The sequence below is a fragment of the Enhydra lutris genome, unplaced genomic scaffold (assembly GCF_002288905.1).
Source record: "Enhydra lutris kenyoni isolate GAN:26980312 unplaced genomic scaffold, ASM228890v2 scaffoldscaffold35, whole genome shotgun sequence".
Taxonomy (NCBI): domain Eukaryota; kingdom Metazoa; phylum Chordata; class Mammalia; order Carnivora; family Mustelidae; genus Enhydra; species Enhydra lutris.
The window spans coordinates 268,684-295,839 of NW_019154119.1; the positions used below are offsets into that span (position 1 = coordinate 268,684).

The window sequence follows — 27,156 nt, forward strand, 5'->3', positions numbered from 1 at the left end:
ATCATGACCTGAGCTGAAGGCAGATGCTCAACGACTGAACCACTCAGCTACCCAGTAATGCCAAATTTCTAAAAATATTTTCATATTCCATGGGGCGCCTGGGTGGCTCAGTGGGTTAAAGCCTCTGCCTTCAGCTTGGGTCATGATCCCAAGATCCTGGGATCGAGCTGCATCCGGCTCTCTGCTCAGCAGGGAGCCTGCTTCCTCCTCTCTCTCTGCCTGCCTCTCTGCCTATTTGTGATCTGTCAAATAAATAAATAAAATCTTAAAAAAAAATTTTCATATTCTAAATATTTGCTCTGATTTCCAGATTTCGAATGAAGAAACCAAGCAAGGCTTGGTATGATTTTCAAATCATCTTTGTAGTTCTGAAACTATAGCCTGCCATTGAAGCCAAAATATAAATCTAATTACCATTATTATCATAATTCTGAGCTCTTCTGATATTAACTTTCTCAGAAAATTTTACCTTTGTTTGTAAATTTATGATAGTAAATATACAGTTTATTGGGAGAATAAAGTGATTCATTTATTTATATCTTTACTGCATTATTTAGACATACTCAAGTGTACTGACTTTTGTCAATTTAAAACACCTGGAAGTTCTTCTAAACTTTGGCTATAATTTCAGATTTCTTCTCTAGCATTTCATAATACTGTCTGTTCAAAATGCAATATAGTTCTTATTGGAATCATTTTCCTTGGAACGCCTACAATAAAGTTTGGTATTTTCCCCCAGATGTTACTTTCAGCTCCACAGCAGCAATGAAATCCATTAAACTATTTTAAAAATTGTGATATTTTGCCTCTTAAGTAAATTACTGAGACATTTTTATGTGTAACAATTGAAGCTTTGAGGTAATGATTGAAATTTACATTCTTTTTTGTCAGATATGTTTTATAAGTGAGACCATAAATCTAAATTACAAAGTCTGTATTAATAAGTTTTATTAAACATTTCATGCCTAAAAATTCTTCTTTGTACTTAACATTAACACACAGTAGTTGGTATTAACAATGTGAATGATACTTTTAAAATATTTTTCCTTTGATCAATTGGAACTCTCAGGTGAAAATTATATAAAACACTATTTCAAATTCCTTATTGTTGAAAATGATAAATGATCTTTTTAATCTTCTCATTGATGACCGCAAATCTTTGAACTATGAGCTTTAAGCAAACACGATGAAGTATGAGTTAGCACTTCCAAACTTCAGCACATTTCTGATCACTGTTTGCATTCATCCTTCACATCACCTGCAAAAAGTCGTGTTTTCATTTCCGAAATGAAAATCACTTGTTTTATTTTATATTAATTCTTACACAGTATCAAAAGACATTTCAGGATGTTTCAAGAAATGTTCTAAGCTAAAGTTCATTATCATATTTTTCCACAGTTTTAGAACATGAACATTTATGACATTTAAAAGGAATGTTAAGAAGCTTACCAGCATTTTGCTGACACTTCTTTCTGGGTGTTCCCCCCCCCCTCCAATTTACAAGGTTCAAACACAGTATCCTTATAGGAAGTATGCATGTGGGGTGCCTGGGTGGCTCAGTCATCAGGTGTCTGCCTTCGGCTCAGGTCATGATCCCAGGGTCCTGGGATTGAGCCCTGCATCGGGCTCCCTGCTTAGTGGGAAGCCTGCTACTCCCTCTCCCATTCCCCCTGCTTATGTTCCCTCTTTCACTGTCTGTCAAATAAATAAATAAAATCTTTAAAAACAAGTATGCATGTTACACGTGTACAGCTTGATAAATTTTCACAAACTGAACACATCCACATAATTACCACCCAGATTAAGATATAGAACAGCATCCTAGATGCCTAAATCCTGAACCCTCTTTCAGTTACTTCCTCCCCACCGAAGAGTAACCAACATCCTGTTTTTGTACTTTACATAAATAGAACCATAAAGTATGTATTATTTTGTGTTTGGCTTCTTTGGCTAAGCATTCGGTTTTTGAACTCATCTGTAATTTTACATGTAGTTATAGATCTTTCAATCTAATTATATTCTATTGTGTGAGAGTGCCATAATTTGTCTATTTGTGTTGTTTCCAGTTTTGTGTATTATTAATGGTGCTGTTATACTCACTCTGACCAATACAGTACCTAATAACCACAGGTGACTCCTTAAGTTTAAATAAAATTAAGTTGAAAATGAGGGGCTCCTGCCTGATTCAGTAGGTAGAGCATGGGACTCTTGATCTAAAGGTCGTGAGTTCAAGTGCTCATGTTGGGCAGAGAGCTTACTCAAAAAATAGTAACTTTCTCAGTTGATTTAGTCACATTCCAAGTACTCAAAACCCACATACCTGCTGTGTAGATAACACAGAATACAGACTACTTCCATCATTGTACCAAGTTCCATCACACAGTGCTGAATTCATGCGTTGGTGTGCATATGGAATTGCTGGGCCACAGGATATGCACATGTTCCACATTGATAGACAGTGCCAAAGAGTTTTGGGGTATTCATTATTAATATTTTGTTATAAATTCTATTCTTTTAAAAGATTTTATTTATTTGACAGATAGAGATAACAAGTAGGCAGAGAGGCAGACAGAGACAGAGAGCGAGAGAGAGAGAGAGAGAGAGAGAGGAGGAGGAAGCAGGCTCCCTGCTGAGCAGAGAGCTGGATGTGGGGCTCGATCCCAGGTCCCTGGGATCATGACCTGAGCCGAAGGCAGAGGCCTCAACCCACTGAGCCACCCAGGCACCCCATAAATTCTCCTATTTTCAAATGCTAAATGTATTTACTTTTCGCCTAAGAATTACTATACATTAAAAGTAAAAACAAATTAAAAACAAACTATTTAGAAGTAGCAATTGTTGGGGCATGTAAAGTTTCACAGGTAAAGCAAAATGTAGCAACATTATTTACCAAGACAAAGACCACGCTAAACAATGTTGCAAATGTTTCTCCTATGCCATTACAACAAAAGGTCCATTACCAATGAATGTCACAATAGAACTAATAAATCTCTACCAGGATTTACCTAATTAACTTCAGTGCTAATGTAGTAACAGTAATACTACTTACCAATGGTAGCATGCATTTCAATAGTTCAGCAATTTAGACAGCCATTAGACAGCCACAGTTAAATCAGATCTGCGCATAATCTGAACTAACACTGGATATTACCAATCTTTTTAAGCTTAGGCAATCAGAGGGGCCAATGTTGCCACTGTTTAAACTGCATTTAATCACAAATAAATTTGTGCATTTGTACATATGCATTGGTCTTATTTTTAAATCATTTCTCCCCTCTTGGATTGCTCATTTATATCCCCTGCTCATTTTAATTATATTCTTTTACCATTACATATTACATAATACATAATTGCCCTTATATGTCCTTTGAACATTTTAAATTACTAGTTAATATTTTTTTATTAAGGAAATTAGTCATTTGTCTATGTAAGTCTTCTAAACATTTCTCCTCAACTTGTAATTTATCCTTTTTTTTTTTTTTTTTTAAGATTTTATTTACTTGAGAGAGAGAACATACAAGCAGGGAGTGCTCAGTTTCTGACTGAACAGGAAGCCCGGACACACCTTGATCCCAAGACCCAGGGATCATGACCTAAGCCTAAGGCAAATGCTTTATCATGACCTAAGCCTAAGGCAAACGCTTAACCGAGCCACTATCCTTATTTATAGAATCATTTTAAATGCCATGTAGCCAACTTTCTTAATCTCTTCCTTTTTGGTTTTTGTGTTTTATGCCATCATGCTTTGAAAACCCTAATTTCTCAAAGAATTCTATGAAAAATTAAATCCTGTTTTTTTTCCTGGCTTTTGTTTTTAAAATATTTGATAGATCTGTAATTTGGCATAAAAAGTGAGGTGCAGATCCAGCTTTGTATTTTTCCAAGTGGCCTGCCATGTCTTTCTAAGACACTGCTATTTACCTACCTGGCATCCATTTTCCCTTTACTAACAGAACTGTGACTTTGTTTAGAGCAGTAATGTGCCCAGCTTAAAATAGCATCCCAGACTCTTGCAGCAAGGGTGTCCAAGGGATGCAGCTCTGTATCAAGATATAAGGGGAAGTCATGGAGTGCCATTTCTAAATAAGGGCAACTTTGACTGACATGATCATTTTGGCCTCTTTCACCTTTCTTTCTGCTAGGAATCTAGATGTAATACCTAATATGAAGCACCTACCTTGATACAATGAAAATGAAAGCCACCCACCCAAAATGGCTCAGCAAGAAGATAAAACGAGCCTGAGTTATTGATGACATAAGTTGCCATATTAGTCCGGGATTATATATCCTTGGATTTCTTATTATGTGAGAAATATAAACTCCTAGTTAATGAAGCCATTGATCATAGGGTTGCTTCTTGTAACCACATATGTTCTTATATGATGCAGTACTGCCACTTATTTAATAATTCATATCCCTCTCTCTAATAATTTCTACATTCAACATGGGGCTCAAACTCACAACCCCAAGGGTGCCTGGGTGGCTCAGTTGGCTAAGCATCCAACTCTTGGTTTTGGTTCAGGTCATGATCTCAGGGTCCTGGGATGGAGCCCCAAGTCAGACTCCCCGCTCAGCATGGAGTGTGCTTGTCCCTCTCTCTCTGCTTCTCCCCCTGCTTGCATTCTCTCTCTCACTCTGTCTTTGCCTCTCTCAAGTAAATAAATAAAAATATTTTTTAAAAAAACACAAACAAAACAAATTCACAACCCTGAGATCAAGAGTTGCATGCTCTTCTGACTGGGCTAGCCAGGCACCCTGATAATGCATCTTTTTCTATCAATTTGACATGCTGCCATTATCATATACTAATTTTCCACATATAATTGGGTATATTTCTGGAAATGCTCCTGTTTCATTAATCTAAATGACTTCACTATTATTAATAGCTAACATATAAGCTAATGTTTACTGAATACCAGGACAATTCAAAGGATGACAACCCTTTGAGCCTTAATTATTTAATATTAATGTGTAGTACTTGAAAGCCTAAAACTAACAGTGGACTTTAAAAAGTGGAAAAGAAAGGATTAAAGGATTAAAAAGGAAAGCAAAGATGTTTCCATTGTTTTTATGATGGACTTTGGTAAAAGGCAACTATACCTATGTTGCTAAGTGGCAACACTGTTATGCCATGCTGTAATGAAAACACTAGGTTTGGGGTTTGGAGACAAACTCTTAATTGGTCGGTCAACAGTGTTATTTCAGACACTAATTTCCTCATCTGTATAATGAGAAATGATTATACTCATTAGATGATCTCTAAGGTTTTGCCTAACTCTAACACTCTTAAAGACTAATGATTAAGGCTTTGAAATTCACTGGATGTGGATTTGAATTCAGGATTCAACGATCAGGTTTATGCATGCATTCAAAAAGTACTCGGGATAAACTGATGAACATGTCAGAAAATGTCCTCTCCCAGTGAAGCTTACATTACTGTGGAGAATAACAATAATAATAAAAATGGGAAGTGATAATTTACCTGTTAAAATGTGTCTCCTGTCTAAAACAATTTAAAAAATATAAGACTGCATTGTAACACACACACAGAAAAGACATGAAACATAACAGCTTAATGATATTAAAAACCAAACACGCATGAATGGAGTCCTTCTCATGACTCCAAATACAAACCTTCTCCTTCCCCATTAAGGGTAACCACTATTAACCTTTTATAGTGGTCACTTTATTTTTTATAAAAATGACTTGGCCAATTGGATTGTGGTAGTGGTTGTACAACTATACAATCTTACTAAAAATTATCAAACTGTATACTTACGATGGATGAACTTTGTGGTATGCAATATTCCTCATCAAAACTGTTTAAAAAAGACTTTGCACCTCAGTATGTATCTCTAAATGCTATTGGTTAATTTTGCCTGTGTTTGAACTTCATATAAATGGAGTAATACAGGATAAGTTCTTTGGCTTCTCCTTTGTTCACCCATGATTGTGAAACTCTCCACGTTACATGTGGTTTTAGTCATTCATTTTCATCGTGTAACATTTCATTGTGTTACACCTGTAGATCCACCCTATGTTGATGGACATATGTTTCCAATTTTTGGCTATTATGAATCACGTTACTATGTACATGTCTCTTGTGGCATATGTATATGCATTTCTGTTGGGTATATATCAAGAATAGAATTGTGTATCTTAGCTTTTAATATTAAAAACATGTTTCTGATACTGTAGTTCTAAACAAAAGCCATGACAAGGAAAACATGGCGTAGAATGTCAGATACGGATTACTGCCAAGTTAACCTGTTCAATTTCATGAACTACTGAACTTCAGCCAAATGAGTTTCCATTTCCTTCTACATACCTACTATTCTGTCTAAATAGTCTTCCCTACTATCTCTGCCTAGTTGACTTCTTTTTTTTTTTTGAAGATTTTATTTATTTATTTATTTATTTGAGAGAGAGAGAGAGAGAGAGAGAGAGAGACAGCAAGAGACGGAATATAAGCAGGAAGAGTAGGAGAGGGAGAAGCAGGCTTCTCGGTGGGCAGGGAGCCTGATGTGGGGCTTGATCCCAGGACTCTGGGATCATGACCTGAGCCAAAGGCAGATGCTTAATGACTGAGCCACCCAGATGCCCCTGCCTAGTTAACTTTTACTTATCCCTAAGATTTTAGCTTGAGCATCATGGCTTTTCTTCAATGATAGATTCTCTTGCTACCCCAGACCTGTGCTTCTTATTTCTCCACTTGCTGCAATTGTTTTACAACTGTGAAACTAACTGGGGATCTCTCCAATACTGCCCCCTTAAAGTCAGGGTGTGCATAGGTGGTTTCTGCATCACAGTATCCTTGCACTTAGCACAGCACCAAATAGGTCAGAGAACTCAATAAATACTTGATGCATATCTACCTTCTCTTCACAGTCAGGGTACCCAATTCAAATGTTGTTTCTTCTGAATGTTTTGTTCTTGGGGCCACCACCGATACCATCCTTTGAAAATAAATTTTTATTATGCAAATGATTGTCCTAAGTCCCATGGGCCAAAGAAGATTGAATATGAGGGACTTAGCAACTAGGCCCATCATCATAGAGAATAATTCTGCATAAAGCTTACAAAACATGGAGCGTTTATCAAATGGTGCATACTATTTAAGTGATATTTCACATAGCAACTGATTAATTTCACAAAAGTGAGCAGGGTCATCACAAAATCAAGCAAAAAGAGGGAATTTCAATCATTTACTTTCAACATAATGTGAACAGCAGCAATCTACTTTTCTATTATTTTTTTTTCTTTATCACCAGATGACAAATTTCTCCCATAACCAGTCATTCTGTGTAATTAATCCTCTATAAATACATTGGTAAGCTTTTTCTGCTTGTTCGGTTTTTAATAAAAATTGCTCAGTGGCAACTATTGTAGAAAATCCAAGGTTTCTGTTCTTGATACATCTAATTTACTTATATTCCAAGTGTTAATTTAACAAAACTATTACAGGTAGCAAAGTTTACTTCCTCAATATATTAATAACCTTCATATGCTCTAATTACAAGTTAAATGCAAAAATTGTACAAAAAGTATTTTTCCTATCAATACCTAACTTATAAGAAAATCTCAGTGACAGCATTTGTATAGCACTGAATGGTCTAGAAGGGATGTTGAAGAAATTTTTTTCAAGCCCTTGCAAACTATTAATATCGTCAAAGTAAAAACTTGTGGATACTGAAACTGAAAATAACTGAAACTGAAAATAAATAAAGTTAAAACCAGGGTTACTACCAACACACAGTGTAAGACTGGGAATTATTTTACTAGTGTCATTAAAAATTTTTTTGGGGGGGGTGTGGGTGGCTCAGTGGGTGGTGCCTCTGTCTTCGGCTCAGGTCATGATCTCAGGGTCTTAGGATCCAGCCCTGCATTAGGCTCTCTGCTCAGTGTAAAGCCTGTTTCTCCCCTCTCTGCCTGAATCTCTGCCTACTTATGATCTCTCTTTCTCTTTGTCAAATAAAATCTTGAAAAAAAATTTTTTTTTTTTTTTGGAGAGAGAGTGTGCATGTACGCAGGGGAAAGGGGTAGAGGAAGAGAGAGGGAACCTCAAGCAGACTCACAGCTGATCTTGGAGCCTGATGCAGGTTCAAGATCATGACCTGAGCCGAAATTAAGAGTCAGATGCTTACCACAGAGCCACCCAGGAGCCCCTTACTAATGCCACCTTAATCATCCTGACACTCTTTCCTTTAATTAACCTCCAACCATGCTGCAACCTCAGCATATCAAAAGAATTTCAAATGAGAAACCTAACCTTAAGCTTCAGGTTTAATAATATACCGTGTACAGGGAATTCTTTCAGATCACTACACTCCACAGAGACATGGGTAGTGTCTAAAGTTTATACCAGCCTGTTGCAAAGAAAATATATTCACAAGTGGAACTTTCCTCAGAAAATATCATGATTTGAAGTTCAAAGATGTAAGAATGTCTAAACTTTACTGATGTCAAAATCTTATTTTTGGATTTATTTAAGAAGTGGCAACAGAAAAAAAAAAAAAAAAAAAAAAAAAAAAAGAAAGAAGTGGCAACAGATTCTCAAACATACAAACTACTGCCAGGAAATCATACAAATGAGAAATAATACAGAAACTGTGATTCAGTTTCTCAAGGGAAATTAAAGAAACTATTTATGAAAGGATGATAAAGCACTATTATTTTACGTTACCAGAGCAGAGAACTGCTTAGGGTGATTTTTAGCTCTATTAAGCCTTATTTCAGTCTGCCATGCCATGCAACCAGAAAGAAATGTATTAATACAAGCCTCTGATTTGTGTTGTTTTCCTTTGTTGCAAAGAACAACACAACAAACTCAACTTCTTCAACTACAAACAAAGAAAAATAAAAAAAGAATTGTACGAGGGGCGCCTCGTTAGCTAAGTAGGTAGAGCATGCAACTCCTGATCTTGGGGTTGTGAACCCCATGTTGTGTGTAGAGACTACTTAAAAATAAAAATCTTAAAAAAAAATTGTATGGAAGATATTATAACTTCAAAATGCGTCACAATTCCCTAGAGCCTAAAACTGGCTAAAATATACATAAAAATGTAAAAGACAAGTAAATAACAATCATTTAAAATATTCAACTAGTTTTGCTGAATATGAAAAATACTGTTTTTATTAGTTTGTAGAAGCTTTGTTTTATTCAATGTTTAATTACACTGGAATTTTAAAAAATAAATTTGACTAAATTTTAAACAATAAAAATATCTACTTCATTATTTTAAGTCAATGCAAATTTTCACTAATTTAAAACTTTATATTAGCATTTTAATATTGGGGAATTTTTGGAAACATACATTGTTATATATAAAACTGTCTCATAATAGACCTTAAAAATAAGCAAGTTTAATAATGGTTCATAAAGCTTTATAAACCTTCCTAACTTGTTTAATACAATGAAAATTATAGATTTTAATTTTTAATCAAAATTTCAATTATTTTACAATCACTTTGAAACAGAAGTAAATATTTCTCATAATTCTCCTTTTGAGGATTAACATTCATCATGATTACTACAACTGATAACACTTAAAAACAGACAGACACACACATAAACACACACAACTAGAAGAGACGATCTGGCTAGTTCTGTCTTAAAATACTAATAAACTAATAATTAGATTGGAATCATGATTTAAAATCAACATAACTTAGAAAATATTATGATATAAAAACTCAAGGAAAGGACATTGTCATGGTCAGCTTATCACTGTTAGCAGTACTGTACCTTGTACAAATTTACAAATCATTTCCAAACTGACAATCTGTTTTAACGACTTTGCTTATTAGCACATGAAGATGTTGGCTGAGCTTGTAACATTATGAACTGTATCTACATAGACCCTGAGCAGGGTAGTTGTCACGATTAAATGCTATTATTTTTAAATACCTTTTTAGAACACAAATACCTTATCTTACGTCATTAGGGAATAAACATGACCCACATATGTAACCTTTTATTCACATCTTAAAGAAATGATAGCTTAAAAAAATTAAACCATTTTTTGATAGAATGGTTCCCAAAATGCCTTGACTTATTGCTTAGTAAAATACTACCCCTGGTACCAAACCCCCAGCTTCTTAGGGAAGATTCCAGAGTCAACACCATGTACATCAAATATAATAATTCATTGTAAGAAAGTACTGACTTTAGAAATTCCTTATATGTGACAAATGTTTATTTTATAGTTGTTGCATCTGCAGTTATTGACCCTTCCTCATAACTTCATATTATTTTAGGCTCTAGAAATTCTATCCCTCTGGGTGCTTCTATTTGTTGCCCTAAGCTTGTTTAAAAAAATTAGTATATGTAATTTTCACATTACTCTACCTCAAAGATAGTTTCACACTTTTCCTGCAGCTTAAAATAAGTTTTTTTCTTTTTCTTTTCTTTTCTTTTTTTTTTTTTAGCAGGAGAAGGGGTGAAAGAAGGAGAGACAGGCTTGGTACCTTGTTAATTTTAAGACTTGCTTGAGAGTTGCTGGATATTTCCCGACACATTCAGCTGCTAAAGGAATACATACTAAGGATGGCCATGGCCATGTTAGCACATTGAGGACAGCAGTTAACTCTTCCAGCTGAGACCAGAAAGAATAATATAATAATTTGCTAACAGTTATCAGGCATTTGCCATTTTATGGACATAAATATTTTATCTACTTTACAAAGTAATATTAACTAAAGTACATGTAGAGCCTATGAAATAATTTGCAACAAAAATTTTACTAGTTAAATTTCTTAGGGCTTAACAAATACTGTACATTTGTTAAAGAGTACCTGATACTTGTTAGTAATACAGGACAAGGTGTTCTAAAGCAAAACACAGCTGGGAAGCATTTTATTTTTTTCTACTTCATTTAACATTGTTCAGGACCACAAGATTTTAAAGGTCTCTTTCCAGCAACTTTTATAACTTAGGAGTACCACTTAAAAATATTTACTGATGCTATAAATATTAGTATTTTTCTACATATTAACAATTATAATAATGCCATATCCATTAAACTTCTGTTCCTTTGGTCAGAAAGATGAACAGAAACTGAAATCAGACAGTCATTCAAAAAAGTTTTTTCAAAGCATAACCAAGCAAACCTACTTCAGCAACTGTTAAAATTAGTTTTAGTTAGACTTCTTAATAAGGACATACTGAAGCACATATGAGACTTTTAAAGTATATACAATTCAAAAAACAAATTTAAATTTATAAATAAAAAGATTAATGGCCAAATTAAAGAATGGTTAAGCATCAGATTTAAAATATCTTAACTTTTAGGCTATTCAGAAATATATTTTGTGAATAATAAGAATTATTTCATAAATATATATGTATAAATATAAATATATATCTACAGGATCTGTGATGCAGGAGAAAACCCTTTAAAGAAAAAAAAATTGCACTTTTAGATTATCAGGATGTTGCCATATTTACCCTTTGAATGAAATATAATTACCATTCCAGGTGCTTTTGGCACAAGTTTTTAGGTGAATATTGACACAATTTTAAAAACACAATGCTTTTATATTTTATTCACTGGAATATGAAGAATCAAACAGAATTGGGAATTCTGACCCCCCAAAATCCAGAAAACTGCAAACGCTTAATTAAATACAAAAAATATGGTTTTAAAAAGACCTCAAAACTGCCTTTCATGTAGAACATGTAAAATTTTACCATCAACAGGTTTTCTTCAATCACCTCAGCAAGAATTCCCCTACTACACACAAATGTAACATTGCCTTTTCTACTCATATATGACTTAAATCACACCCCAGTATATAAGGACAAAAAATAAATGTATAGTAAAAAGATAGGATAAATCAGGAGAGGCTTTTTGGTCTTGAATTCTTCACCCACTAACAATGAAGCAGCACTGTAGGCAGCCCAAAACACACCAAACAGCTTTAAAAAAAAACAAACAAAAAAGACAAAAGACAGCATATTAGCAAGTCAATTAACATTTTTTGGTATCAGAGAGTAAAATAAAATTAACGGTATTTTCTTAAAACAACCCTGACAACCAAGAGTGATGAACAGTACAACTTACTGAGAATGTTTAAATTAAGAATGTTTGTGCTTGTTCTGTTCCTTGTCTTATGCAAACGAAATCTTTTGTTATCAAACTTGTCTCATCATAGAAATCACCTGGGTGCCTATTAAAAAGAGAATCCCAAGGGGCACCTGGCTGGCTCAGCTGGTGGAGCATGAGACTCTTGATCTCGGGGTTGTGAGTTTGAGCCCCATGTTGGGTGTGGAGCTGACATAAAAATAAAATCTTTTTTTTTTTTTTTAAAGATTTTATTTATTTATTTGACAGAGAGAGAGATCACAAGTAGGCAGAGAGGCAGAAAGAGAGAGAGAGGGGGGAAGCAGGCTCCCTGCTGAGCAGAGAGTCCTAAGCAGGGCTGGATTCCAGGACCCTGAGATCATGACCTGAGCCCAAGGCAGAGGTTTAACCCACTGAGCCACCCAGGCACCTCTTAAAAATAAAACCTTAAAAAGAAAAAAAAAAAGAATCCTGGGATTCATTCTAGCTCTGTTGAATCAAAATCACTAAGGAAAGGGTCTTGTTATCAGTCTTTTTAACAGTGTCCCTTGTGATTTGGGCAACTTTTGGCCAACTGCTTCAAGAAATTTGGTTGCTGAAAGAAAATGATGATCATTACAAAGTTAACCTTTTCCTGCTTCTTCTTCTAAGAAGTAGGAAAACAGATTAAGTGAAAATTTTACACAATGTTTATTAAGCGTAACAGCGTTTTCCCAGGAATAGGTAAAAATATAGAGTTAAATAAAAAGCAGGAAAAAAATAACATTTTGGTCAAGAGTTTAACTAAATAAAATGTACCATGGTTTTCTGATTATACACATAACCAATCTTAAATTATTTCCACTAGACATTTATACAGTACTTATTGATGTAGTAATTTTATAGAGTAAAATGAGAGGAAGAACTTCAAGGGTAGAAATCAAGGAAACTATGATAGAAAAAGACTTGACACGGGATAGGATTTCTCAACCTTACACTACTGACATTTTGGGGCTGGATAATTGTTGTTGGAAGCTGTCCTGTGCATTGGAGGATTTCTGGCAGTATCCCTGGCCTCTACCCACTACATATTACCAGTAAGATTCCACTCCTAACCCATTTGTGACACCCTAAAATGTCTCCAGACATGGCCAAATGTCCTTGGGAGGCAAAACTGCCCTTGAAAACCACTGGTAAAGAGGTCAAAAATAAATACTGGCAGGCTGAAAATGTGTTTGAGATGGTCCAATTTTCTACTGTGTTTTTTAAATTAAAACAAAAAAACTACAAAATATTTTAACTTTCAGAAAAGTATAGGGAAAAAAATAAGATTATGATCAAATTGCATTTGTATGTCAAACATTTTTTGTTATAAATAAATGGTTCAAGATTGGTAAGAGTTATACAGATTTAATGTTAAAAAATAGTGCTGGTAGATTAATCTGTATTCTAATGCTAGATTTAAATAAGAGTTTTGCAACATATTTCTCAACAAATTTTGGAATGAAACAAACATACAATACCTCACTATACAAAGAAGATTAATTAAATAACTAGGAAAAAATTTTTGGTGAAAAAAAATCTGAAGTTTAAAACAACTGTATCCTAAATTTTTAACAACATAAAAGACTGCCATTTTGTAATAACACATTCTTAAGCTGCATAAAGAATATTAAAGACCAACTTTCAGCTAAACTCGATTACTAAAAGTGACCAGAGGACACACAGTTTTATCAATTTTGGGAGTAGTCTCAGAAGTATTCAAACAGTCTTTAACCCAAGTTAAAACTGAATGATTCAGTAAAGTGGTATGTTCACTAAAGTTAGGCCAGCAATGGGACTAGCTTCTGTACTGCAAGACTTGTAAGCTAAGTGCTAATAATGCCAATTTAAAAAAAAAAAAGGATTTTAGGATTAGAATGGAGAGAAAAGAATGATATTCTACTTGGTCTCTAAAGTGTTCATGCAGTTCTAACATACAAAGATGTTCTCAAAATATTCTTTTATAATATTTGTAATGACAACAGCTACCCCTTGAGTGCCTACTCTGTATCAAATATACATCCTTTACCATCTACATAACAAACCCTAAAAAATAGTTGTCAAGATTCCCAATTTGCAGAGGAGGATAAGAAAAGATATCCCCCGGGCAAGGGAGGCAGCAGGTAAGTGGAAGAAACAGAATTTGAATTTAGAACTGACTGGTTCCAAAATCCATACTTTTAATACCTAATGCTTATATGTCAGTATTAGCCTGTAGTTACTCAATTCTAAAAGCAATAATTTCTTCTATATATGCATTAGTAATCAACTTTAAATAAAACCAAATGTTATAAAAATTAAGTGGCTCTACTTAAAAACAAATACTTTAAGGTGAAGGCTACATAACGGCAGTTCTGAAAGTGGTAGTCTTAAGTTCTACATATTTTCATAAAGAAAAAAATTACATTCATTGTATAATATACATACATGTGCTAAAGCATTTATTTCCCAAAATTTATACTTTCCCAAAATTAATACTTTATGTTATCATTAAATATTTAATATGGGTCTATATGTTAATTTAAATTTAACACAGTATAAAGAAATCCTGATATTTGCAATATAGAAAGGCCAATTTATTACAATCATGTCTATTATATTCGATAAGGCAGTTATTATTTAAATAGGAGTAACATTAAATAAATGTCCAGAAAAATTTTACTTAAATATCTCCCATAAAATCTAAGTCATATGAGGTTGTATTATAGAAAAGAAAAACTCAACATTAAAAAAATTATCTGGGTGTAGCATCTTGTAGCCTTGTTTGCTCTTTGTTCCTTACTCCCCTTCTAGACATACATTTTAATTTCTGGTGATTAAAATGGGAAAATAAAAGAAATAAAATTGGTAAAACCAATGAGTGAGATCACTGTTTCAAAACATTGAAAAATATATGACAGTTACGGATTACAATCTTCTTAGGCAGATACGAGTATACTTTTGTTCCTGGAAAACAGTTCATTACTTTTTTATAATATACACTACTTACTTTTATAAGTGTAGATACCACTTCGAATGATCCAACCACCAGAAGTATAGGGGCTATTACAATGAGAGGAAGTAGTGAATATCCTATAACTCCAAGAACTTGGCCATATGCAACCTGTGAATTTTAATGTTTTAAGTAAATATCATAGAAATCAAGATAATTATTTTAATCACTATAGAACATCACATATTCTTAGTTATACTTACATAAACACGACAAGAAGAAATCATGAAGTATATGCTTTATATTTCAAATTATCATATTATCTGCTATGTTCCTGGATAGTCTCATCAACCCACCATAGTTTCAATTATAATCAACTTTCTGATGACACCCAAATCTACATTTCCAGCCCTCTTTCCCTTTCGAGACTTATGTATCCAATTATCTTCATTATACCTACAATATACTTTCTTGCTACCTCCCTTAAAGTTGTAGAAGGATTATTTAAAGGGACTGCAACTAGCTTATTCAAACAAAAAAATTCAAGGTCTAAAGAAGCTATGTGTGATAGATACAGACTACAAGGGAAGGGAGGGCAGGCAGGAGAGACTGAAGGAAAAAATATTTGGTGGCTACTATGTGCCAAGCTCTGTGACAGATCAAGAGAGATCAATTGCAGCAACAACTCTATCAAGTAGGTATGACTACCCCACTATGAAGAAACTGAATTTTAAAGACATTTTTTAAAATATTTTATTTATTTATTTGACAGACAGAGATCACAAGTAGGCAGAGAGGCAGGCAGAGAGAGAGAAGGAAGCAGGCTCCCTGCTGAGCAGAGAGCCCGATACGGGGCTCGATCCCAGTACCCTGGGATCATGAACTGAGCTGAAGGCAGAGGCTTTAACCCACTGAGCCACCCAGGCGCCCCAAGAAACTGAATTTTCGAGAGACAAAATGCTTTGTTCAAGAAAGTAAAACTGGTAGGATTAAGAGTTCAAATTAAAATCTAGATTTTTTTTTAGAAGATTTTATTTATTTGAGAGAGACAGAGAGCTCGTGCACCTGCGTGACTGGGTGGGGGAGGCAGGTGCAGGTTGTTGGGGGAGAAGGATAGAGGGAGGGGGAGAGGGAAAAGCTGATTTCCTGATGAATGTGCAGCCTGTCAGGGGGCTCACTCCCAGGATCCTGAGGTCATGACCTGAGCCAAAGTCCACACTTAACTGAGTCACCCAGCTGCCCCTAAGATCTAAGTTTCTTAACTTACATCAACAGTCCTAAATTACCAAAACATTTAATGATACCTATTTTCATATAAATATTACATGGGGTTGTGTCAAAGATACAACAAATAATACGTGAACAAATATAATCTTAAGTCTCCATTAGAATTATTTTAAATTTTTATATGCAGAGTGAAAAAGTTTCATAGATAAATGTTATTCCAAATTTATTCAACAGTTTTAGGTTAAGATGATGGATTGAACACATTTATCTAATATCATTCCCTCCTGAAACTATACTAAAAGGGAAGGCGGGGGAAACCCTCTATAACGGGATCGAAGGAGGGAGAGTCTTAAGCAGACTCCATCCTGAGCGGCGAGCCTGATGCGGGGCTCGATCTCAATGGAGCGAAATCAAAGACGCTCAAGAGACTGTGCCAATCAGGTGTACCCATGAACTTTTTTTTAAGAGGCATAAACAATGGAAACTAAACCATAAAATATCTTGGGATTTGAAAACATGGTACACACCTCGGAGAAACAAAGTAACAGAAAAATTCATAGAGGTCATGAAGGTTGGTCACTGTATAAAGGAGAACTGGTTCCTAACTGATATATTAAAAATGTATAAACCTGAAGGCACACCTCAGCACACACAAGAAGTGATGACTAAAAGCTCACCAGATTGTGGATGAAATCTTTGTGCACCCTCCAAATATAGATAATGCAGATCAAGTTCATTCTCATTGCTCATATATCTTAGATGAGTCACAATAATGTAAGCCCCAAAATATATATGAACTCATGAATAAAATGGGGAAAAAAAATAATACCTCAAAAGGACCAGGAAAAAAAAGTCTGATCCTAAACTTTGTAAGTTTAGATAAGACACATGATATAAAGAGAATGAGTGTAATGAAAGAAAAGCCATTTACAAGAATCAAAGTGTTATTTTGTATAAGATAACTGCATTACTTTGGAGAAAATAAAGTTTGATGAAAGTTACTTCCTCCTCTTTTATAGTAATTTTCAGTTGTGACACTTTATGAATGATGGTATTTTCATATTATTCTTTGCCTGGTGTATAATTACATATTCTGTATTATAAAATAAAACTATGTGCTTTGTTTTATTGTATTAATAAGTGATATAATTTTAAAAAAGAGGCTAAACAGAAGAAGAGAAGATGGGACAACAGCAACATAATTTTGGAAGCTGGAAAGCAGATAACTAAGCTAAGTAACAGACTTGGCAGATCTTTCTATCAAATATGAGAAAAGGGCTTAAGGTCTCTGCATTTAGCCATCAATGTTCATAAAGAGTCAGCACCCACAAGATAACTGTGCCTGGCATCCTCACTGCTTTACTCTCTCCACAGAACAAACTGCTAGAAAAACAAAAAACAAAAAACAACAAAAGAAAAGAGAATAAACTGCTAAAATTCCTAGGTTTACAGTAATTCACAAAGTCTTTTTTAATGGGGCAGCAGTTCAGAAGGTGTGGTTCATGGGCTACCGAGGGTCCCAGAGACTCTTCCAGAAGACTGGAAGGTCAAAACTATTTACTATAAAAATAATAAAACATTATTTGCCTTTTCTCATTGGATTCATACTAGCAGGGAAAAACAACAGTGGGTAAAATGTGCTGCTTTACTGTGAATCAAGGTGGCATAAACTATATTAATAGTTACTGTACTCTTCACTACTACACAATCACAGAAAAAGAAAAAAAGCTAGTTTCACTTAAGAATGTTCTTAATGAAGCAGTTAAAATGATTAATTCTATTAAATCTCAGCTTTTGAGTATATCTCTTTAACATTCTGTATAACAAATGGGAAGTACATAGAAAGCCTTTTTTTTCTTTTTAGAGGTTTTTACTTATTTATTTTTATTTATTAATTTGACAGAGATCACAAGTAGGCAGAGAGAAAGGCAGAAAGAGAGAAGAGGAAGCAGGCTCCCTGCTGAGCAGAGAGCCCGACGTGGGGCTCGATCCCAGGACCCTGGGATCACGACCCGAGCCGAAGGCAGAGGCTTTAAGCCCCTGAGCCACCCAGGCGCCCCCATTTTTTTTTTGTTTAAGATTTTATTTATTTGTCAGAGAGAGAGAGAGCACAAGCAGGGGGAACAGTAGGCAGAGGGAGAAGCTCCTCCCCAAGGAGCCTGACACAGGACTCGATTCCAGGACCCCAGGATCATAACCTGAGCTGAAGGCAGACACTCAACTGACTGAGCCACCTAGGTATTCCCATAGAAAGCATTTCTGTTTTATCCTGGTTCAATGGTTATCCCAAGGAAAAGCGCTTATATAACTGTTTGAGTGAAGCGCTGAATTAGATGTGTTTACCATGGAACACCATTTTTATTTGAAAGAAGAAATGAAAGAAAAACTATGGTTATTCAGAGTTGGGTATCCATAAGTGTTTTGTTTTTTTTTTAATATTTTATTTATTTATCTGAGAGACAGAGAACATGCATGAGAGAGAGCACAAGTGGTGAAGAGGGAGAAGCAGGCTGTCCATCCACCAGGAAGCTGATCCAAACTTTAGCCTGATCTAAACTTAAAGATGGGTGGATATATTAATTAATGTGATTTTCTGATATCGTACAGTAAGATGTGTGAACATTTGGAAGATTTGCAAAATTCAGTGAACCAGTGTCTTCCAAATGACCGTGCATGGGTAAAAAGATCCACCCAAAGTGAAATTTTAATGAAACAAAGTATGAAAAGTTCATTAATACTGTTTGAGATTCCTTACTCCAACAAACCTTTAAGAAGCTATGACTTGTTAAAAAAACAACAACCCTATTACTTGTTGAATGTAGGTATAGTTTCAGAGAAGGACATCCATAATCATCTGAAAAAGCTATTAAAATACTTCTCCTTCTGGATGCCAGTTAAGCAACTACCTTTGGCTCAGGTCATGATCCTACGGTGTTGGGACTGAGCCCACATGGGTTCCTGCTCAGTGGGGAGTCTGCTTCTTCCTCTATCCCACCCCCTACCTCCCCCTTGTGCACTCTTTCTCTAAAATAAATAAAATCTTAAAAAGAAATACCCTTCCTTTTCCAATTATATATGTTTAAGGCCTTCTTTTTCTCATATACTTTAACCGAAACAATGTATCGTAACAGACTGAATACAGAAAGCAGATATTAGAAACCAGCTTCCACTAAGCCAGACATTAAAGCTACCCGCAAAAATGCAAAACAATGCCACTCTTAGCACTTTTTTTGTTTTTTAAAAAGTTGGTTTTCTTTAAAATGTATTATTATTTTTTTATATAAAAAGCAGTTTGGGGGCGCCTGGGTGGCTCAGTGGGTTAAGCCGCTGCCTTCGGCTCAGGTCATGATCTCAGGGTCCTGGGATCAAGTCCCGCGTTGGGCTCTCTGCTCAGTGGGGAGCCCGATTCCCTCTCTCTCTCTGCCTGCCTCTCTGTCTACTTGTGATCTCTCTCTGTCAAATAAATAAATAAAATCTTTAAAAAAAAAAAGCAGTTTGGTTTTTTTCCAAAGATTTTATTTATTTATTTGCCAAAGAGAGAGAGAGAGATCACAAGTAGGCAGAGAGAAGAGAAGGGGAAGCAGGCTCCCCGCTGAGCAGAGAGCCCGATGCGGGGCTTGGTCCCAGGACCCAGAATGACCCAATCTGAAGGCAGAGGCTTAACCCACTGAGCCACCATATTATTTATGGATACCTGGGAGGCACAGTCAGTTGAAAATGGATTCTTGGCTTTGGCTCGGGTCATGAGATCAAGCCTGTGTTGGGTTCTGTACTCAGAGTAGTCTGCTTAAGATTCTCCATCTCCCTCCCATTCTGCCCCTCCCTGTCACATGCTCTCTCAGATAAATAAGTAAATAAATTAAAAAGAAAAATTTTTTATTATTTATGTTAAAATGTATTTGGTTTTATTTTTATTTTCATTATTTTTTAAAGATTTTATTTATTTGTCATAGAGAGAGAGTGCAAGCACAAGCAAGGGGAGAGGCAGGCAGAGAGAAAAGCAGGCTCCCTGCTCAGCAGGGACTCAATCCCAGAACCCTGGGATCATGACCCGAGCCAAAGGCAGACACTTAACCGACTGAGCCATTGAGGCGTCCCTGGTTTTATTTTTAAATGAATAAATACATATTCAAAAATTTTATTTTAATTTCTAATATGGTAAGTATTAATAAATAAAACCCACACAAAGAAATCTCCTTGGGGACCTGAGATCAAAAATTTGAGAAATGCTGTACTAGAAAATAAATTATGTTTTCCTAAAAAGCTGTACATTACTTATGAGTGGTATGGGATCTTTTCTTTCTTCTTCCTTTCTTGTAACCTTTATTAAGCATGCACAATACCAGTATGCTGATCATCTTAGGGGAAGCAGTGTCACTTAAAAGCAATTCGGGGACAAGAAAGAATTATGATGAATATAGCTACTGATAATATGTACAATACCAAAAATAAAATTTATGATCAGAAACAAAGGCTATTTTCAAAATCAACTACTTACTTCTCCACCAAGAACTCTGGCCAGTAAGAAAATTGTTAGGGAACCAAATATCCAAATGGTTATAATCCATGAGACCACCTTAAGAGAAAAAAAAATTCATGCAATTAATATCTTTGTACCAAATAAGGTGATAATTTCCCTCGAAGTCAATTCTCTGCTTATGTAAGACAGTTTGGTATATCCAATTTCAGGTCATAGAGAGTTTGAGTTCCCAGGTATCTTTCCAAAACCTAGTAAGAATGCAGTATGTTCATACAATTTTATATTCAAAGTAAAACTTAGCAATGATCAATTGCCTAAGAAAATCTCAGTATTTCAAGATCTCTGATCAAAAATTACTGTAAAAAATGAGCAAAGTATTTACTTCCAAACCTCTGGTTTACAACATCTTGCAAGGAGAATTCATCCCTATAAGAAGTTATAGGTCTTCTCCCAAGGTCTTTAAAATTTACATTAATTATATATGTAACTGGGAGATGTTTCAGATAATTTTAACTCCTGAGACTTAGTGTGATAATCATATATCCCTCTATCTCCAAGTTTTGTCTGCTTGCAGGGTCTAGAAATAATGAAGACCCAACAGCAAAATAAGCATACTTATTGCCCAGATCCTGGTTTCTAAGTATCATTCCCCGATAAAAGGAACTAGGACTCTTTTGATAAATAACTGATGTCAGGGTTGGGGCAGGGAAGATAAAAGGTGAGCCCAGAACACTCTATGGACTTAGAAGGAAAGGAAATGCTCAAAAAACTAATGGGAAGATGCTGAAAGGACACAAAGGCTAACCTGAAGGAGTTCCCAATGCTTAAGCTGGAATAATCTCACCAATAAAATAAATAATGATAGCACGGGGTTATAATCCAGAAAATAAAATAAATACTCATGATTCCATACTGACATAAATAAATACAACAATATTTAAGCAATGGCAAAGTACGGGTAGCTATTCCATAGAGAATACCAATAATACATGTGGAAGGAATGAGGAAAACAGAACACCACCATGCAGTAAACACTATAGTGTAATTGTTGAACTCAAGATCCATCAACAGATGCTAAAATTAGTGAGCTAAAGTTTGACGAGAAACACAATGTCTGCATAGTCATAAAGTATCTCCACAAGATACTTATTTATTAATTAAGAGGGAAAAATAACAACTTTACAGTGGAGGAACTGGGCAGATACCACCCTATCACCTAATCAAGCAACCAATGTTAAAGGTTAATCAATAAATCAGTAAAAGATATATCAATATCGGGGCGCCTGGGTGGCTCAGTGGGTTAAGCCGCTGCCTTCGGCTCAGGTCATGATCTCAGGGTCCTGGGATCGAGTCCCGCATTGGGCTCTCTGCTCGGCAGAGAGCCTGCTTCTTTCTCTCTCTCTCTCTCTGCCTGCTTCTCTGCCTACTTGTGATCTCTCTCTGTCAAATAAATAAATAAAATCTTTAAAAAAAAAAAAAAGATATATCATTATCACATATTCCCTAAGAGTATACTGAGGACACAAAATAGTATCCTTACCAAAAATTCATGACCCCAATCTAGTCACAGAAAACATCAAGTAAAACCAAACTGAGTGATATTCTATGGAGGCAATAATCTGTTTTTAGCCTTACAATCCTTTGTTCAAATGAAAGATTATACAAAATAGATAAAATTAGAGATGTTCTAGGTGAAGGATTAGTGGTGAGTAGTAGACCAGAATCCCATTCGACTTCTTCAACTCGTATTTCCAACAGAATACTTGATATAAACTACTGATCTAAGGTAAATATTAATAAGACTAGTGTTATATTACATTAAGGATCTTGCTATTGGGAGATTATTCTGGATTATCCAAATGAGCACTAAATGTAATCACAACTGTCCTTTAAAAAGGGAGGCAGAGGGAGTTTTGACTACAGTAGAGAAGAAGGTAATGTGACCACAGTAGCAGAGATTATAGTCATGCCACCAGAAACCAAGGAAAGCTGACAGCCTCTAGACGTGGGTAGAGGCAATCAACAGAATCTGTCCTGGAGCCTACAGGGGAGTCAGCCCTGCTGACATTTTGATCTTAGCTCCTTCAAGCTCATTTTGAATTTCCAACTTCTGTAACTGTAAAATAAATTTTCACTGTTTTAAGCCACAAAACTAGTGGAAATTTGTTACAGAAGCAACAAGAAATGAATTCATTTCTTAATCATTCAGTGATAGTTATTTTTTACTTCCATAAAGCCTTAAACTAGGGATTAAGGAGTAATGTGTGTATGTTGTTTTGATAATAAAGATAAAGCCCCTGAGAGTAGAACAAAGTATTATATAAAAACAAATTCTGATGGAATCCTTGTCATTATTTACTAAAATATTTACTGTTATGTTTTAAAGTAAGCTCTAGGCCCAGTGTGGGGTGTGAACTCACAATCAAGAGTCATGTGCTCCACTGACCGAGCCAGCCAGGAGCCCCTAAAATATTTATTTTGAAAATAAATAAAAGGTAAGAACATGTTGAGTATTGTGTTTCAAACTCTTCATCCCTTGGGAGAAATCATAAAGGGCAAGGGCAGCCCTTTTGGTCTCTTTGGTCACTTTCGCTCAGCTGAGAGTAGTTTCATCTGTTAACCCAGTTGCAATACAATTGTTAGTACTTTCTATAAGAATGATGATATAAAAGTTTGGAAAGCATTAAAGTACTCCTCACTTATTTAATTAAAAAGAGTTCTAGAGATGAACAAGTTGGAAATAATGGGTAAAAGTAAAGCATTTCTTGGAGTGCCTGGGTGGCTCAGTAGGTTAAGCCTCTGCCTTCAGCTCAGGTCATGATCTCAGGGTCCTGGGATTGAGTCCCCCATTGGGCTCTCTACTCAGCAGGGAGCCTGCTTTCCCCCCCTCTCTGCCTGCCTCTCTGCCTACTTGTGATCTCTCTCTGTCAAATAAATAAATAAAAATCTTAAGAAAAAAAAAAAAGTAAAGCATTTCTTAAACATAATGTAGCATTACAGTTAACATTTGGCTACTTTTAATTTTAAAGCTCTTAAAATATTTCAATTTTGTATAAAGTAACATATACTTACCCTAAATTGTCCATACAATGATATCATGGAAAAGAAAAGAACAACAGCCAGAGGACCCCAAAAGTCAGGATTGTCCCTCACCACTTGTCTGTTAAAACCAAGTGATGGCATTGGCATCAAAACACACCGGATTTTGTAGTAAATATCCTTTAGATCGATATCCAGTTCCTCCCTATAATATAAAATAAAAATTCTTAAAAAGCATGCATTTCCGAATACTGAGACAGCTGCAATAAAATTAAAGTTTAAATATGACAGTGTCATCTCCATCGGTCAACAAAGCATTGCATTTTAAGTACAGCATTTCACTGATTCCATGGTGTACATTTTCAACATTTTAACCTCTCTAAAATCAGGATGCTTGTCACAACTGCTGGGGTCTCACCTTGTCAGCCTGGAGAGAAGCCAACTTCTTCCAAGATCTGCATTTCCATTTTACAGTCTCCTGGAGCCACTATTTTGGGGTAACTTTAAATAAAATCTTCTGCTTGAGCCCTTCTTGACCATACTGATAATTCAGACTACAATCCTATGAGAACTGGTGGGGGTTTCCATTCTCAGGAGATATTTTTCTTCTAACACCCCACCCACTGCCAAACTGAGACAAGCAAACATCCTTGCTGCCTCTTTTTGTAGGGTGGGTTGTTTCTCATTTATCCCTACACTAATAAGATAGCCTTTTGATGTCTTAGCTTTATGCTGCCTTACATACTGTTTCCTCCTTATTGATGAACATAAAATAATTGCATCTTATAACTCACTGTTTTAAATTTGATGAAATACAGTATATTAAGAAACAGAACATTTTAGGGGCGCCTGGGTGGCTCAGTGGGTTAAGCCACTGCCTTCGGCTCAGGTCATGATCTCAGGGTCCTGGGATCGAGCCCCGCATCGGGCTCTCTGCTCGGCAAGGAGCCTGCTTCCTCCTCTCTCTCTGCCTCTCTCTCTGCCTGCTTGTGATCTCTGTCTGTCAAATAAATAAATTAAAAAAAAAAAAAAAAAAAAAAAAGAAACAGAACATTTTAACACTTAATCTACCAACAATTACCACAGAGATTAACCTGATAATGCCTTGATTTCTTTCCCAAGCAGTTAAATTCTTTACTTTTTTTTCTCAAATGATAATCACTTGAAAAATTTCAAGTACTATGAAGAAAGTGAAAGACTCGCTCTAGTCCTGCCAGTGCTACCTCTACAATTTCTGCATGGGAGAGATTTTGGAGTGCTAATCTTTGTGGAAGTTTTAATTTGCCTTACACTTAATCTCCACAGCAAGCAGTCCGCTTTTTTACTTAGACTGGATGTTTACTTGAGATAGCTATAAGCCCAAGTAAGCCCTAACAGTTTGGAATATGTGTGTGTGTGTGTGTGTGTGTGTGTTTAGGTACCCGCACGTGAGCGAGACAAATATACAGGATTACGATTCTTTCCATTTTTCCCATCAATAGGGTTAAAATATTCTCATTATTTTAATTTTTCTAAATACTAGTAAAATTGAGAAGCATAATAGTCTAACCAAAAAGGTTAAGATCAGCCATACTTGTATTTAAATAACACGAAAGAATATAATCATCCGACAGACTAGTTCTAAAAAACAAAGAAACACATATTACGATTTTTACATACAAGAGTGGCTTGTTATCTTCAGGATCATCATCTTCAACTTCCAAAAGCCAGCCATATCCTCTTTGTCTCAGAAATGTAGTAGCTGTAGATTCTTTAATAAAATCTCCACCAAGGTTTAATTTGACATCTGGGGATGCTATTGAACCACTGAGATCTTAGGAGGAGAGAGGACAAAACTATAAATCAAGGTAAAAATGTGCGAATCTTAACCAACATGAATATAATATTCAAGTAAAATAATTATCATTTGAAGATCTCTATGAATATCTGCTATTGCATATAATCCTATTTTACAGCTGATAAATACCTAAAAACCATCTTTTATTTTACAACAAGAAAATGAAAGATGAGGGAAGTGAAGACGTTTAAAAGATTTCAGATAATTGGTTAGACCAGTAAAAGAATCTTAGACTTATAACAGCCACTTTATATGGATGATATATACAAAATATATTACATGGTATCATTTTGGATTCCCTTCATTATTATGCACACTATGTGCTTCAGAACAAATTGACTGTATAAATTCTAAAGGCATTATCCATATATATATATGTAAACCATTAGATAAAATTTGCTAAAGAAAAACTGCAAATGGCTTTCCCCTACATTTCATGTATTTATTTACACATTCTTTTCATTTAAATCACCAAATATCTATGCTAAGTGCTTTGTATATTAATGCTTGGTTCTGGATAACTGACTAGTAAGAGTTCCCCGCTATTTCAGCCCTTTTCTTTATATAATGACATCATTCATCTTTAGTTTGGGCAAAAATGAAGCTGTTTGGGGATTTTTGTTTTGCTTTAAGGGCAACTCTAAAAAGGAGTAAAGAGATTCAGTTACCCACATTACAAAATAAATTCCATTCATAGTCTCAACAGTGCCTTAGAGGTTACAGATCATTAAAATACTACAAATGCCACATTTTCTGGTTGAAAAACAAATGGCAATAGTAAAGGGACTGAGGTCGTACAGAAATTAAGTAAAAAAAAAAAAACCTGTAGGACCAGATAATACACACTATTAAGCAACCACCGCTGCTGTTAACTAGAAGCCTCATGACTGGAGTGATAGTTGAGACAATAATCTTGGCAAAGACAAACCAGAATAGTTTTTTTTTTTTTTTTAAAGATTTTATTTATTTATTTGTCAGAGAGAGAGCGAGTGAGCACAGGCAGACAGAGTGGCAGGCAGAGGCAGAGGGAGAAGCAGGCTCCCCACAGAACAAGGAGCCCGATGTGGGACTCGATCCCAGGACGCCGGGATCATGACCTGAGCCGAAGGCAGCTGCTTAACCAACTGAGCCACCCAGGCGTCCCAAACCAGAATAGTTTTAACACAGACTCTCCTTCCCTGAAGATCATATACAACATAAAGAGCTTAATTTGCACATTACTCCAAATTCTAGGTTACTTTTCGAGAACTGCTATTAAAATTTTGGCTTACACTTCAATTAATGAGTGGCTCAATTATGAGTCACATCTTAATCTGGTTGTGACAACTCCTGCAATTAATTGTAACAAAGTTTGTATTCTGAGGATAAGTCCTAGTTTTAGCTATTGATACAGCAAATCATTAATGTCCTCTGTCTCCAGTTTCCTACTCAAAATACTTTCCAGGTTTAGCAGTATATGATTCTAAAAAGTTTTTAAAAGGGAGTTGACTGAGCTTGAAATAAAATGCAAGTACTTTTGAATTCATGTCCTTCCCTATTTAGTCTAAAAATAGTTCCT

General features: G+C 35.3%; 1 protein-coding gene across 2 annotated transcripts in view; it reads right to left on the reverse strand.

The window, feature by feature from the left end:
• Positions 1 to 273: 273 nt before the first annotated feature.
• Positions 274 to 27,156, reverse strand: part of LOC111154119 (Yip1 domain family member 4) — a 39,999-nt gene continuing 13,116 nt past the window's right edge. The window contains exons 2-6 of one of the 2 annotated variants that reach the window (XM_022513523.1): positions 25,421 to 25,574; positions 23,795 to 23,966; positions 20,741 to 20,818; positions 15,073 to 15,186; positions 274 to 1,258 (exon numbers count right to left, since the gene is read on the reverse strand). In XM_022513523.1, the coding sequence (XP_022369231.1) occupies positions 1,250 to 1,258; positions 15,073 to 15,186; positions 20,741 to 20,818; positions 23,795 to 23,966; positions 25,421 to 25,574 (527 nt within the window). In that variant the 3' untranslated portion in view covers positions 274 to 1,249. Of the gene's footprint in view, positions 1,259 to 10,840; positions 11,918 to 15,072; positions 15,187 to 20,740; positions 20,819 to 23,794; positions 23,967 to 25,420; positions 25,575 to 27,156 lie in introns of those variants that run through there. The other variant, XM_022513522.1, reaches the window with a different exon arrangement.